Source organism: Protopterus annectens, chromosome 17.part0 (genome assembly GCF_019279795.1).
Source record: "Protopterus annectens isolate FY-2018-M chromosome 17.part0, PAN1.0, whole genome shotgun sequence".
NCBI lineage: Eukaryota > Metazoa > Chordata > Ceratodontiformes > Protopteridae > Protopterus > Protopterus annectens.
The window spans coordinates 631,523,672-631,540,592 of NC_056751.1; the positions used below are offsets into that span (position 1 = coordinate 631,523,672).

Consider the following 16,921-nt stretch of genomic DNA (forward strand, 5'->3'; position numbering starts at 1 on the left):
CCTTACGGAGATTTCCGTTACATGCGCAACAACTTTCGCTTTCGACATTTTGGTGCCGACAATATCAGCTTCGATACTGTCGGCCTTTGGCAGGGTGAAGTAGACCCAGATTTTCTAATAGTCCTAACCAAATGAAATCTGAGTTGTCTATGCACATCCAATGTGTGCAGCACCCTCTCACTGGTAGACTGTGGAGAGTGGAAAAAAAGTAGGCAAATGAATAGACTGATTAAGGGACAACTCATTAACCACCTTGGGCATAAAAGGAGGATTACTACATAAGGATACCTTGTCCTTATGAAACACCAAAAAAGGAGGACAAACCATAAGGGCTTGAAGCTCAGGCACCCATCTGGCAGAGGTAAGGGCCAACCAAAGTACAGGCTTCCAAGAGCAATGCTGCAAGGCAGCTGAAGCCGCAGACTCAGAAGAAGTCGGAGTCAATTTTTCCAAAATAAAATTAAGATCCCAGGTTGGAGGAACAGGCTTCCTGGGAGGCCTAATATGAACGACACCTTTAAGAAATTGTTTAGCCTAAAATCTAGAAGCCAAAGGAGAAGAAAAAGGCAGACAATCAGAGATAGCTGATAAGTGGGCCTTAACAGAAGACTAGGCCAACCCACCAATGAGCAATTCACACAGATAGGAAAGAACCAAAGGAACATCCACAGAAAGTGGATCCAGGTAACGAGAGAGACACCAAACAGATAACTTCTTCCATTTGGATAGGTAGGATTTCCTAGTAGCGAGTTTCCTGGCCTCCTGCAAGACCCTAACCACGTCCTCAGAAAAGAGGTGTCTATGTGGAATCAAAATCCTATCACTCACAGTGTGGGTTGTAGAGGTGACAGGTGAGGATGGATGAGAGATGCTTTGTCTTGTGTGAGTAGGCCCACCCTGTGAGGTAACTTGTGATGACTGTCCTTTGCTAAATCCAGAGGAATAGGGAACCAATGTTGTCTCGGCCAAAAGGGAGTCACCAACAAGATTTTTGGAGTATCCAGTTGAATTGTGAATAGGACTTTTGTAATGAGGGTAAGAGGAGGGAATGCATAAAACCATGTTTAAGCATAGCCTGGATTACTTGGAGGGTAAACTTTAAATTTCTGCCAGGGATTTCACCTATGACCCTCCTAGATATGGGCATGCATTGCTAACTAAAATCTTGGGTTTAAGCAAAATCCTTTATATTGGGTTTCTCTAGTATTATATTGGGCACACATGGCTAGGCCTATAAAGACCTTCAGGTCAATAGCCCAGTAACCACCTATGAACCTAAGAAACATCCCCTTCCAAGAAAAAGAATGGGTTGTCCACCTTCCAAACCAGAGGACTTAGGACTCTGGCACAAAAAAGAGGAAGTTGCCTGTTCAGAGCGGAGGCAAATAGATCTATTTGAGAAGTACCCCACTGGTGGATAATGCCCAGAAACACATCCCTGTGAAGCATCCATTCACTGGATAGAGTTAAGAACCTACTCAGTGTGTCTGCCACAACGTTTTGACCTGAGGGAATGTAAACTGCTTTAAGGGTCACTTGATACTAGACACCAAGATCCCACACCAGGAGTGCCAACCGGCAAAGATGACATCTTGTTCCCCCATTTGTTTACATACCCCAAAAGTGTGGCACTGCCTGTAAATACCTTGAGACATCCTGGGGAGAAGAGAGGATGAGAAACCTGAAGCGCCTGCAGAAGAGCTTTCATCTCTTTTACACTGATGCGCTCTTTCTGTTGAAGAGGTGACCACACCCCCTGCACCTTTAGGAAGCCAAAAGCTGCTCCCCATCCCACATCTGATGCATATGTGAACAGCATCTGAGAGGGAAGTGGGGATGAAAAGGGAGTCCTGGGTTTCGAGACAACTGCTGAGTCCACCAGTGAAGTTCCTTCTTGACAAGGAAAAAGAGAAACTACAAAAGACTAGGGGATGCACATGTTGAAGTCAAATTGACTGCAAAAACCACTGAATCTTTTTCATATGGAATTTGGTCAGAGGGAGCAAAATAATGGTGGATGACATGAACCCCAGAGCTCTCAGAAACTCCCTGGCTGTAACAGAGGCTAGAGGAAGAAGAGTTTAAAAGAAAGAAATGAGTGTCAAAACCTTGGGAGAAGGCAGAGATGCCTGCATAGGCACCATCTGAATATTGCACCCCAGAAAAACATGGTCCTGAGGAGGAGTCAGAAAAGATTTTTGGAAATCTATTGTAAACCCAAGGCTTTGCAGAAGGGAAATGTCAAAATGAAGATTTTGTAAGAGGATCTTTGATGAGGGTGCCTATAAAAGGAGGTCATCCAATTAAGGGAATACTTGAATCCCCTGAATCCCACAAAAAAACATCACAGGAGCTAGGCATTTGGTGTCTACCCTTGGGGCAGTAGAGAGGTCAAAGGGCAAAGCAGAGAACTGAAAATGTCAGGAAGCAACAGAGAAATGTAAAAATTTCCTGAAAAGGCGATGAATAGGGATGTGGAGGTAAGCATCTTTGAGATCCAGAGAAACCACAAAAGCCTGAGGAAGCAGCTAAGGGAACAATCTGAGGGGATAGCATTTGAAAGGAAGGGACCCATCAGAAAAGTATTCAGGTGACAAAGAGCCAGAATGGGTCTCCAAGTGCCCTCTTTCCTGGGGACCAAAGCCATTCTGGAATAAAACCCCTTCTCCCATTGAGCAACTGGAACCTCTTGAACAGTTTCCTGAGTTAAAAGATCCTGAAGTACCTCTAGAAAAAAAGCTCAACTGTTGTTCAGGTGGCTTAGAAATGCCCATGAAGGGTGGAAGAGATTTACAAACCATAAAATACCCTTGGAAAATGATGGAAAGAACCCAAGAATCTTGGGTTATGCTTAATCAGACAGGAACAGACAGAAAGATGGGGAAAGACAAATGTGGCTGGGAAGAATCAGGTAGGCAGACAGCACCTGGTTCATCAGGAAAGAAAGGCTTCTTAGCAGGAAGGGTCTGTATAGACTTAGTGGGGGGAACTCTCCTACCACCCTTCTTTGCCTTTAGGGGAGGATGAGACTGCCTTCCAGCAAAAGCTGGTTTAGAAGGATAGTTTCTCTGGAACTTAGGCATTGGTAAAACAAAATATGATTCAGATCCTGTAACTCCTTGTCTTTCTGCTGCAGGGACTTGAATAAATAAGCTGCAGCAGCACCAAACAAATATATGTTGTCCACAGGAGCAGCTATCAACTTAGAATTAATATCATCAGACAGAGGCTGAAGCCATATCCAGGAATATCTCCTCAACACAGTCAGAAGCAGCAGCCCTAGAGGAAACATCTGCTGCATCATAACTACATTTAATTGAATGGTTTCATCTTCTGGGAAGAAGCCCCTAACAGACAAGACAGAAGTCTTACCTTCAGAATCAGGAAATTCAGAAATAGCCTGACAAGCCTGAGAAAGGAAAGCCAAAATATATCCGGTCATACGAGTCTGATAATTAACAGCCCATAAGACTAAGGTAGATGAAGTATAAACCTTTTTACCTAGCTCTTCCATGGACCTGCTGTACTTATCAGAAGGAAGAAGCTTAGTCGAGGGCAGTAATTTAGAAGGCTTATCAGATGCCACAGAGACCACCGAAGGGTCAACAAAGGAATTTACAGTCATCAGGCACTTTATAAAACTGGTCTGGTTTCTTGGGAGCAGGGGGCTGAGAGTCTGGAGCCTGAGAAGCAGAACAGAAAGCATCCAATAAAGCAGCCAAAACAGGAAAAACAGCAGAGGGTCTGGGAGACTCCATCTGAAGGAGCTCAGAATATCTCGTATGCAGTTCAGACATTTGGGAACAATCCCATTTAAAGAACTCCATCATCCTAGTAATGGTATCCTCAAAAGGGGATTCAGTAGTAGTAGACTCCTCTTCCTCAGAGTGGGTCTATATTATATATTCGAACTTTCTAAACTTCAAATCCCATATGCTCGACAACATATGATCAAAGTTTAAAAGTTCGAATATATAATAAAAACTTACCTTAACGGTGCAGAAAGGGGGGGCAAGCCCCCTTGCACCCCCACACACCCCCTACTTAAATATACCAACTCCGAGATTGCACTTCAGTGCAGAAAAAGGAAATTCTCCATTACGTTTAACCTTCGAATGCTTGAAATTTCGATCATATGGTGTCGACCATATGCCATTCGAAATTTCAAGTGTTTGTGGTTCTAATAGGAACCCCTCAGAGCCATACTCCAGAGAGGAAGGAATCTGAGTAGAAGAGGCCAAGGATTCCTCATCTGAATCCTCATCTTTCTCAGAGGAGTCCTGATCCCTATATCTCTTGAGAGGGGAAGATGACTGTAGATCAATGTGTGTTCTATGCATCTTTAAGAAGCTATCCAAGGGCTTGCACAAGTGTATAAATACTGAGCAGATACAAGTACAGTGTTTCGAAGAGCTTATTGTGCATTTGAATGTTATTACAAGCTCACGGCATAGTTTGTTCATACATAATTAGAAGGACCATATATTCATTGTGTTTGTGCATACTTTGTGGGCATGGCAGATGGATTTAAAAAACCCAGTGCACTTGTGTTTGACAATAGAACTAGAGCGTGTTTGAGCAAAAGTACAACATTGTCATACAGGCTGGATTTTCTGATATAGATGACAGTACAAAGGTGTTTATCTTGCTTAATTTAGCTGGGTCAGAAGCTACTGAAAGGGAGTGTTCATTTGTGTATGCACCTGCTACCTATATAGGAGAGGTGGAAAACCATCATATTGTTGTATTGTCTTAGTTAAGGGAGGACCCAGAGTGCTTAAAAAGTACAGTTTTGTACCTACCATAAATGTAGATGTTCGAGTGTTCACACTGCTGCAGTCATTACACTCGGGTTATCCTGCCGTCAGGCGGTCCCGCAGTCGGCCAGAGTTCCAAAGTCTTGGTCCGGCGTCGGTTGCTGTCACTTCTTCCCTGACGTCAGTGCACCAGGGGTATATAAGATGCATCCAACGCCATTTTCTTCAGTTTTTCTTGCACCAGATGTCAGGTGCCCCCAAGTAGGTAGGCAATACATATTGCTAATAAAAAATATACATATAAAATAAAAAGCAATACCTTCAGCTACAAGCAAATACACCACAAAGGTTGTATAGGATAGAAAGGCATAGATAAGTCCAGCTAGTTCAGAGGGGATGGAGGAAGGGTAACCAGGACTGCAGCAGTGTGAACACTCGAACATCTACATTTATGGTAGGTACAAAACTGCACTATGTTCATCGTGTTAGACTGCTGCAGTCATTACACTTGGGTAGAATCCCAAAGCTAAGGTTGGGTGGCTTGTCTATAAAGAGTTAGGATTGGCTATGAGGCCCTGCAGAACTGCAGTGGCAAATCCTACTCTGGATTTAGAGTAAAGAGGCAAGTGGTAATGCTTAGTAAAGGTGTGCACTGAACTCCAAGTTGCAGCCTCCAACATTTCCTTGGTAAGTACTCCTCTGAGAAAGGCTGTTGAAGTGGCTGTTGCCCTGGTGGAATGTGGCCTAATGTTATTAGGGACTGATTTTCCATGCTGTGTGTAGCAGTACCGAATATAGTGTCCTATCCATTTGGATATAGTCTGCTTTGAGATAGCCTTGCCCTGTGATCCTGCAGCATATGCTACAAACAGTTGCTCAGTTTTCCTGAAAGCTTTTGTTTTGTCCAAGTAGACTCGTAGCTGCCTGTGTATGTCCAAAGAAGTGCAGAAGTTTCTCCCCTTTATTCTGAGGTTTGGATAAAAAGTTGGCAAATGGATGGTTTGGTTAAGAGCCACACTAGATACCACCTTTGGCATAAAGGTAGGGTTTATCCTTAAAGAAACCCTGTCCTGATGAAAAATTATAAAAGGTTCCACTGCCATTAATGCCTGCAGCTCTGAGACTCTTCGTGCTGAAGTAACTGCCAGGAACAGAGCTGTTTTCCATGATGAAAATTTTAGATCGGCTGTACTGGCTGGCTCAAAAGGCAGGGTCAGTTTTTTCCAAAACGAAATTGAGGTCCCAAGTCGGTGCTGGTGCTCTCCGGGGCGGTCTTATGTTTTTAGCCCCTCTGAGGTACTGCTTTAGCAAGGGATGAGAGAATAAAGGAGGATCCGTGTTGTAATGTGCTGAAATGCCAGAGGCATGGATCTTAATTGATGAGAAGGATAGGCCTTTGTCCAGCATCTCAGTTAAGTGTTGTAAAATCTGAGGAATGTTTGGGACAAGAGGGTCAAGGCTTTGAGCCTGGTTCCAGGTGCAAAATCTCTTCTATTTTTCTGAGTAAACTTTCCTGGTGCTAGGCCTCCTGGCCTCCAAAATGACATCCATAACAGCTTTAGAGAGAGGTGTTGCCTGTTTGACTAATGAATCTGCCATGCAGCCAGGTTTAGGGTTTTGAGCTGACCATGCATGATCTGATTGTTTTGTTGAGTCAGAAGGTGTGGAATTTGAGGCAAAATCCATGGTGGGCCTTGAGCTAAGTTCTTTAAGATTGGGTACCAGTGCTGGCGTGGCCAGTCTGGAGCAATCAGGATCATCTGTGGTTTTTCTTGTCTGGCTTTTAGGAGTACCTTTGAAAGGAGAGGCAGTGGTGGGAAGGCATAAACTTTTAGGCTTTTCCAGCTGAACGAGAGAGCATCCACTTTCCATGCTTGTGTGTGATAAGTCCTTGTGCAGAATTTTTCTAGTTGGCAATTCAGTGAGGAGGCAAAAAGATCTATGTTTGGGCATTCCCATTTTTGCGTTACCATGCTGAAGATTTGTGGATTCATTTTCCATTCGTGAGGGTCCATGATATTTCTGCTTAGATCGTCTGCCAGAGTATTTTTCTTTCCTGGCAGGAATTGTGCTTGCAGATGAACTTGATACGTTAGAGCTGTGTTCCAGAAGGTCATGGCTTGCCTGCATAGGGGATAAGAATGAGTGCCCCCCTTGCTTGTTTATGTACCACATTACTGTGGTGTTGTCTGTTTTTAATAATAATTGTCCTGGATGCAGAAGGTCCTTGAAAGCTGTTAGGGCATTCTGAGCAGCCAACATCTCTTTCTGATTGATGTGAAGATGCATTTGGTCTGTGGTCCACTTGCCCTGAATGCATTTTCCTGCCATGTGTGCTCCCCAGGCGTAATCCGAAGTATCTGTTGTTAGAGTCTGCCTGGATGTGGGTAGGGTAAAAGGCTGACCCTTGTTTAAGTGACATGCCTGTGCCCACCATCGAAACTCCTGTTGTAGGCAGGGAATCATTGGTATAACTGCTTCTAAACTGTGAGAGTGTTCGAGTCCAAACACTTTTTAGGTACCATTGTAATTTCCTCATATGCAGTCTGGCATATGGTATCAGTAGTATGCAGGATGCCATGAATCCCAGGGCTTGCAGATTTTTTCTTGCAGGGAGATGGGACTTTTTTGCCATTAATTGAAAATATTGAGTTAGTTGAACTTGTTTGTCTGGCATGAGATAAGCCATCTGGGCCGTTGTATTTAAGCTGGCACCCAGGAATATAATCTGTTGTGAGGGCACTAGTTTTGACTTCTTTTCATTTACTGTGTACCCTAGAGAAATTAGCAACCTTTTTACAAACGCCAGATGCTGTAGAAAAATGTCCTTTGTCTCTGCTTGAATGAGGCAGTCATCCAGGTATGAATATATTTGAAATCCTTTTTGTCTGCAAAATGCAATTACTGTGCCAGGCACTTTGTAAAGACCCTGGACGCAGTAGATAAGCCAAAGGGCAGTGCAGAGAATTGGTAGTGCATTGTACCAGCTTTGAATCTGAGGAATCTTCTGCAATTTTGTCTGATAGGGACATGCAGGTATGCCTCTTTGAGGTCCAGATTAACAAGCCAAGCCTTCTTGCCCAGCATGGGTAGAAGCTGCTGTAATGTCAACATTTTGAATTTGGGAATATCCAAGTAAGTATTTAGAATTGAAAGGTCTAGTATGGGCCTCCAGGCCTTGTCCTTTCTGGGGACCAGGAAGAGTCTTGAGTAAAATCCTTGTCCTTGTTCCTGTTGTGGTACTTTTTGAATAGCTCTCATGTCCATAAGGGCTGAAATTTGTTTTTGTGCCTCTGCCCATTGATTTTGTGGCAGGTCTGGCATTCCTCGGTAAAGTATGAAAGTGGAACCTGTAACCTTGAGACACAATATTCAGGACCCATTTGTCTTGGGTGATTGCATGCCAGTTTTGAGAAAAAAGTGCTAGTTTTTCCCCCTAAGGGGGCTGCCAAAAGGGAAGTGCTTGGCGTACGCAGGGGGAAGTCATTGGGACTGTTTCCTGTAAGGTTGAGACTTGTCCTCACCTCCTTTTTGGGTTGAGGTGCCCCACTGTCGTCTGTTAGAGCCTTGGGGTTGAGATCTGCCCCTTGGGCGTCTGTATCTGCCTCTTTGTGGCCTGTCTGACACTGGAAAGGACCAATTCTTTGTTGGCCAAGTTCTACTAAATCGAGGTGGCTGTACCTGTAAGAAATCCTTGACTGTTTGCATAGATTTAGCTTTATCCTCCATTTTCTTTAACACCTCTTCTGCCTTAACACCAAACAAGGTGTCATGCTGTAAAGGAACATCCAATAATTTTGCCTTAACATGATCAGGTAAACTCTGTTCCTTTAACCAAGCATATCTTCGAATCACAGAACCTGTAACTGCGGCTCTACAAGAGGCCTCTAAAGAATCAAAACCACATTGCAGAGTATGTTTTCCCACCTGTTCTACTGCATGTAATAAATCCTGCATTTCTTTATAGTCAGAAGCTTCTGAGCTAGCAAGCATTTTCTGTTTTAACTGAGCCATTAAATATTGTTGGTACTTAAGCATGTGAAACTGGCAATTTAAAGCCCTTACTGCTAAAGTTACAGAAGTGTAAACTTTCTTCCCCCATCTATCCAAAGCTCTGGAATCTCTGTCAGAGGGTACTGGATTTTTTTGCAATGAAAGCCTTAACCCCTTTTGGACCCTGGGAAATAGTTTCTGGATCAGCAGAAGGGTTTTTATAAAGAAACTTGTGAGAGTCAGGGACTCTGTAATACCTATCTGACTTGGTTGGTGCAGGGGGCAAAGAATCAGCTGGATTCAGAGAACACATCATCCACAATATCTAGCATAGGTGGAATAGCCAGGGGCCTGTGCTGAGGCAATAAAAGAAAATCCCTGAGCCTTTTCTTGGATTCTGAATAATCCTGACTTTCCCAATGGAAATGCTCCCTCATGGTATGTAAAGTTTCCCCAAAAGAATAATCCTCAGGAGGAGAGGCTGAAGGGATAGGTTCTTCAGCATCAGAGTCCTCATAGGGGGGGTAGAGAGTATCCCTGGTCTGAAGAGGAATCAAAGAAAATGGAAACCTGATCAGAGGAATCATAGTCTGTATCCTGCTTAGGCCTTTTCTCAGGAGGGAGATGGGAACCCCTGATTAGAGTAGTGAGGTCTTCGGCCATTTTAAGCATATGTTTCTTAGGCATGGAGGACTGTCCAGGAGAATGCTGTACTTGCTTCTTTGTCTTTAATGGTACTTTTGTCTTGGCTGTTGCTTTAATGGTAAGTTGTGAAGGTCTGAAAACACCCTCAGAAGCCGATGCCTGCTCAGCGGCTCCGGACCCATCTGAGGGATTAGCTTCCATAGGCCCAATACCTTGAGTTTCTAGAGGCCTAGATGTGTCCACGTGGGAGTCGGAGGCGGCCTGTGGCTCTGAGGTAGCGGGTGTCAGGGGCTGCGAAAGTGCCTCACTGAGAACCGGCGACTGGCCTAGAAGAGGTTTCGTCGTCGGTTTTGGACCTTGGATGCCTGTCTTTATCCTTGTCTTTGCATTTTTTCAAAATTGCGGTCGTCGGTTGATCCGATGGCATAGTATAATTGAACATTCGGCCAAAGTAGTGCAAAGCAAAATCAAAACGTCTTTTTATAGTGCGCTTGTTAAATCTAGCACAAAACCGACAACTAGTGACATCGTGATCAGGGCCTAGGCATGGAATACAGTAAGAGTGGAAGTCCTTATGAGGTATTTGCTTCCCACAAGAAATACAATTATTAACTTTTTCTGACATCGGTCTGAGGCAAGAAAAAAGTTTCCCCAATGGGCTACTTAGCTTTATTGAAGACTTTGGATCTGAAATTCGACTTCGAAAATCTCAGGAGTCGGCCGACCGGCACTTGCGAACTGCTTCTGCTTCGGGCACCGCGCAGCAAGAAAGACGGAGGAAAATGGCGTCGGATGCCTCTTGTATACCCCTGGTGCACTGACCTCAGGGAAGAAGCAACGGCAACCGACGCTGGACCAAGACTTTGGAACTCTGGCCGACTGCGGGACCGCCTGATGGCAGGATAACCCGAGTATAATGACTGCAGCAGTGTAACACGATGAACATCGTAAATTTAGAGAAATGGGTAACCCCCAGACAAATGTTACAATGGAAAGGCACTTATCTTTATTCAAGGGATCAAAAGCCTGTGAAACTTTTGCAGCATATATAACTTACTTGAGGAATAAGGCTAAAATGTGCAGATCTGGTGATTTAAGGGACGAGATGATAAAGGACAGACGTGTGGTATTGAAGATATTGCTGTGAGAAAGATTTTGCTTTGTGACAGTGATTTAACTTTGAATAAGACCACTGAGATTTGTCAGACATATGAGCTCACAGAAAAATATGCAAATATGCTTACAAATGAGAATAGTTGTAGAAGGTGCAGTGACAAAACTTATGTTGACAGTATGCAGTTCATGTTTAAAAGAAACAGGTTCAAGCACATGGTAGCAACTGTAGCCCCCGCAGCACTCACTGGTGAACCTCAGAGCTTTCCAGCAAATTCCAGAGTTCTCACAGTCTCAGTGAAGCATAAGAGCGAGTCAGCAAACTCAAAGCATGGGCCCCAACCCAATTTCATTGCCAGCTGTCGTAATTGTGGTGGAAATTGTGAATCTAAAAAGGAAAAATGTTTAGCTTTTGGTCAGCAGTGCCACAAATGCAATAAATTGAATCATTTCAAAAGGTTTTGTAAATCAAAAGGCACACATTGTTTTATTAAAATGGAACACTTCAAGAAACGAGCTGATCAATTAGAAAGTTGCAACCCTACTCTTTATGTTGATGGTATGTCAGTGCTTTATGAAACATTCAATGCAGTAGATTTAAGGGCAAAGAATGAAGTACTTTGCACTGTTCGGATAAATGGCAAACCAAAAGAGCTCAAAGTTGACACAGGTTCCAAGTGCAATGTTATGTCAGCAGAAACATTTGCTAGTGTGCGTCATGGTGAAAGTCTTGGTTTGGCAAGGTGTGCAAAGCTTGTTGCTTTTGGTGGTGAAGAAATTCAAACTGAAGGTTCAGTAGTGCTTTCATGTTACTCTGCTGGGAGAAGCTACGACTTATTGTATGTGGTCAAGACGCACATCCAGTCATTATTATGGCTCAGAGACTGTTTGAAAATGGAACTGCGTTCATTTAATAAGCAAGTCCATCATGTTAGCTTGAAAGACCACTACTCTAATTTCACACAGTACATTTTTTCTACCTATGCTGATTTCTTCAAAGACAAACTAGAGAAGCTTCAAGTTGTGTACTCCATGAAGTTAGATCCAGATGTCAGTCCAGTTATCAGGCCAGCTTGAAAAGTTCCAATAGTCATGCAGGACAGTCTCAAAGCTGAGCTACATAAAACAGTGCGACAAGGTGTGATTTGTCCAGTTGCAGAACCAACAGAATGGCCATCTTCCATGGTGGTAGCTCATAAGAAAAGCTCAGATGACATCAGAATATGTATCGATCCACGAGATTTGAACAAAGCACTAAAAAGACCTCATCATCCGATGCGCACAGTCAAAGAAGTCACGGCTCTGATGCTAAATGCCACTGTTTTTTTCTGTCTTAGATGCAGAGAGTTCATTTTGGCAAATTCAGCTTGACAAGAAATCATCATTGCTCACTACTTTCAGTACTTCATTTGGCAGGTACAGACTTTTGAGAATGCCATTTAGGATAAATTCTGCAAGTGAAGTCTTTCAACGTGCAATGGAGCAACTTTTTTCTGGGTATCCCTGTGCTATTATAGTAGACTACATACTTAGTTGGAGGTAATGGTGAAGCTGAGTATGACATAAACCTTGGAAAAGTTCTGGAAAGATCACATCAAGTGAATCTTAAGCTCAGTCCACAGAAATGAAAATTCAAGCTACAACAGGATACTTATGCTGGTCATTTATTTACTAGTTTAGGCCTACAACCAGACCCTTCTAAACAAACAGACATTCTTGAGATGCCAGCTCCAGACAATGTTCAAGCCCTGCAATGTTTTCTTGGCATGGTTAACTATCTAGGCAAGTTCATTCCAGACTTGAGCCAACTTTCAGCACTGCTTAGAGAGCGGACACGTAAAGATATATCCTGGTCTTGGTTAGAGCAACACCAAAGAGCATTTGATGTCCTGAAATGCAGAATTGCTAGTCTACCAACTCTCAGACACTACGATGTTCACAAGCCAGTTACTCTTTCATGTTATGTTTTAAATTTGGTTTTGTGCAGTCATTCTACAAGAGGATCAACCTGTTGCCTATGCACTGAGAAGTCTTACCCAAACTGAAATGCTGTATGCCCAGATCGAGAATGAGCTTTCAGCAATTGTGTTTGCATGTTTGAAGTTCCATGATTATGTTTATGATAGACCTTATCCAGATCAAAACAGATCACCAACCTCTAGTCACTATCGTAAGAAAGCCTATGCATACAGCTCCTACCAGACTGCAATGCATGATGTTGAGATTGCAAAAGTATAATTTCACTCGTTTACAAGAAAGGCAAATTTCTTTATCGTGCTGATATATTATACAGCTCACCCAAATACACCACAGGAAAGCATGAGAATGAGAACGTTGATTTTGAAGTAATGGAAGTGAGAAATTTTTCTTCCACATGTCTTGATGAGCTGAGAGATCACACAGCTACAGCCCCAATTTTACAAAGGCTTAACCACTTTATAAATCAAGGATGTCTGTCAAAGTAATCTAGTTTATCTCAAGAAGTGCAACCTTATTTTCCATACAGAGATGAGATTTTGTCTGACAAAGGTTTCATTCTGAAAGGACCGAAAGTAATTGTTCCAAAGTTCTTGCAACAAGAGTACATTACTATTTTGCATCATGGTCACGCAGGAACATATTCTACCAAAAGGATGAGAGGACTAGTATTTTGGCCTTCTATGTCACAAGATATTGAGAGAATACTTTTATCTTGTTCTGTGTGTAACAATACAAAACCATATCAACAGAAAGAACAACTTCAGCTAAACCAGATTCTTGAACTACCTTGGTTAACAGTAGACATCGACATTTTCGAGTGGAATGGTCAATATTATTTGGTGTTAATAGACTATTATTTCAAAATGTTTGAGATTGACCTACTTCCTAATCTGGTATCCAGTACTGTCATTACTAAGATGAAGCGTCATTTTGCAGTCCATGGTAGTCCACACAAAGTTATTTCTGACAATGGCACACAGTTTACAAGCTAACATTTCAAAAGATTTGCCAAATAATGGGACTTTACTCATGTCACGAGTAGCCCAGAGTATCTGCAGTCAAATGGTTTGGCAGAACATGCAGTTCACAGTGCAAAACAGTTACTCAAGAAGTCAAAACGAGACAATAGTGATGTTTTCCTGACTCTGTTGAATCTCAGAAATACTTCTTCTGATAAACATATTGGTTCACCTTTTCAGAGACTTATGTCAAGACAAACCAGAACCACATTACCAATCAGTAGTCAATTGTTGGTTCCATGTGTCAAGAACAACAGGTCAGTGAAAGCCAATCTGTTGAAGAAGCATTTAACCCAGAAGTACTACTACGATAAGACCAGCAAACTGCTTAATCCATTACGAGAAGTGGTAAGGATGCAAACATCCAAAGGTTATGATCTGATTGGTGTCGTGAAGAATATTTGCCCAGAGCCAAGATCGTACATTGTGGAATCACAAAGAGCAGAATTTAGGTGGAAATGGAAACATTTGAGACCGGTGTCTGAGCCTATACCAAAAGCACATAGCCGGTGAGAAAGACTCCATCTCAGAGTGAGTTGTCTGGTGCTCCAATTCCACAGGAAGTTCCAGAGAATATTCCGATTACTGCGACAAATCCAGAAGTTCCTGATACGAGTTATTTACCAAAGACTGTCCCTGTTGCTAAATTCAGTCCAGATTGTTGTTACGAGATCCAGTTGTATCTCTGGACCATGTAACAGATACACAGCAATTTGGACATGAACAATGTGTTTGTTTCTAATGTCTATAATAATGCATGTCTAAACTCTACTGTTGCTTTTACTAAGGGCAATCTTTTTAAGAGTGAGGATGTAGATCAATGTGTGTGTATGTATCTTTAAAAAGCTATCCAAGGGCTTGTACAAGTGTATAAATACTGAGCACGTATGGCCTGACTGTCATTTTTAGTAAGCTGTTGTGATGTAAGGATGTATGTATGTAAGGGCTGTCTGTTAACCAGTTCATTTACATTTTATGATGCTGCTATCCATCCTGTGTTTCTACGTATTAAAGCATCTAAATGAAATACCCCACCTGCTTATCATCTATGTTAGAGAGGGACGAGTGACAATGACGAAGGAGGAGATGAGACAGAGATCCCCTAAGGAGACTTCAAGGCCATAAGCGAGTTGAATAAGCCCCATGTAAAATTGTACCTTTCACTTCGAGTGCCCTTACGAACAGAAGAAACGTGTTTTGTCTTTTGCTTCTTTTTTAAGGGGACATCCGCCTTATGAAAGTAGAAGGCTCCAACGTCAGCTTACACTCAATAATTGTAGTCGGGATTTTCTCCCTTGCCAGTATCTGAGGAACCTCCATAGGCCATTCAGTGATATTCGCCGTGGTTTCACTGAGCATCTACAATAGACGTCTGAGAGGCCTCCACAGATGTATAAGCAGCTGGATCCATGCCGGCCTCCAAACTGGTCACAGCAGAGGAATCCAGCCCAGGAACTAGATGAACCTCCAGGCTTTCATCAGCCTTGAGAGAAAAGTTCAATACAGAAGGCATAGCCAAAGAATCCGACCTGACATTTTTGGCCTTCTTCTTTGAAAATGTCTGACCCTCAGGATGGGAAGTACCCTCTATTATGTCTTTTGCTAAGAGCTTTAGATTCTGGTTTTCGTGATAAATAGCATCAGACGACAGAAGACTACATAAGATCTTTGTGAGACAGGCCTGACAAACAGTACAGGACATAGGATCATGAGAAGCACCTAAACACAACAAGCACTGTTTGTGATGCTCTTTATGGGGAATCTGTCACCCAAACTGGTATTTAACCTTTCTGGATGACATGAAACTCCAAAACAACACACATGTAAAAAGCAAAAATAAGAGAAGCAGAAAAACCCAGTGGGGCACTTATCTGAATAGCTACTTACATCAGCAAAGACTCGGCAATGAGACTAACGATTAGAGATGGCGTTTGGACTGGCAGCAAATAAGTTCTGAAGATGGTATGTCTGGATGTAACCTTTATGCCCTACTCTACGCAAGGAGCATATGCGTGATGTACAGCATACCTTAAAGCAACCTAAAGGTTTTGGTATACTAGCTGGATGTTGGGCTCCCCTTGGCAGGGGATTCCCCAAATGTAATGAATACTGCAACAGTGATATGGAAGGACATCCACAGCATCCTATAAAGTTACTCTGCTGTCTAAAGGAATATACTAGAAAGACTACAGTAAAGCTTCACAGTAGGGCACTGAAAATCCTGATCTCACTATTTTATTTGTGTTTGCTAACAAAGGTAAAGCACTGATCCACATGGCCTTTTTCAGACTCTGCCTGGGATCATTTTCTAGACAAATCAGTTTCTCTGAGTCACACAGATGGGCTAAGCTAAGGGGATTAAACCCCAGGCCACAGGAAACAACTTGTTAACAGCTCATGGTCCTAGTCCTCTGCACCAAATGACAGACAGAAATCTGGAATCTAAAATATATTTCCTATACTATGTGTATTTGCATCATCTGTGAGACAATGATCACCATGTATCTCTATGCCCCGAACTTTAGTGGATGTATTCAAGAAGACAAAGAAACTGCAGAAAACTACAGTTACAGAAAGTCAGGAAAGACAATCTCTGGCAGCTTTGTTGGCACTAACGGATAAAGACTTGTCTGACTCAAGCAACTCTGGGGACTAAGCCTGCTCACTTCTCTCATGGGGAGGGGTTGAATATCTAAGCCACCCAAAGTGCACTGATTTTCCTGTACTTTTTGCAGGAGGTGGGGTTATTTATGGGATTACATCACCTAAGGAAATGAAAGGCAGTCCTGTACTATGCCCAATGCACACAATTCATTGAGAAATGCATACTGAGCAAGCATAGGGAGTTAGGACCACAAACAGAAAAACCTAGCCCCTGAGTGGACGATGGTACCACTTCTGGTACACTCACACCTAGGGGAATAAATGAGACATAAGACTCTTACTCCAGGCGGAATGAAAAGATGAACTTGAATGGCCAGGAGGATGGCTGATGTTCAGTTGGAAACTAAAACAAAATGATAACATGACAATCACATTGACAGTTATGTACTTAGCGACAAGCAATTGAAATGTACAGAATTAAATAGGAAAGCAAAACACAAGCAGTCTGTCCACATAAAATACAATCATGAATGGTCATTACCTGGATGATAATCTGTCACTCTGAAAAAGAGAGAGAGAGAGAGAAAAAAAAATTATTTTACGCTCTACTAAACTATTTCATCTTTTCATGAGAATTCATTAATACTCTTGCAAACATAACACCCGCTATTCCCTGCCTGGAAATGTTTAGCCACATCCCCAGTTTTACTTCTGCTAAAATCATCAATGTGGACTCGCATGTGGTTTTATGAAATAAACATATGGAAAAGCCATCACCATGGTATTTTAACAGTAAAAAAATACTTCACA

The 16,921-nt window shown here is 42.5% G+C and overlaps 1 protein-coding gene across 1 annotated transcript in view; it reads right to left on the reverse strand.

The window, feature by feature from the left end:
* The window catches only part of LOC122791483 (protein phosphatase 1 regulatory subunit 12A-like), a 1,771,856-nt gene that overhangs the window by 199,357 nt on the left and 1,555,578 nt on the right, over positions 1-16,921 (reverse strand). Inside the window, exon 20 of the mRNA XM_044059226.1 lies at positions 16,653-16,672. Coding sequence (XP_043915161.1) covers positions 16,653-16,672 — 20 coding nt within the window. The remainder of the gene's footprint in view (positions 1-16,652; positions 16,673-16,921) is intronic.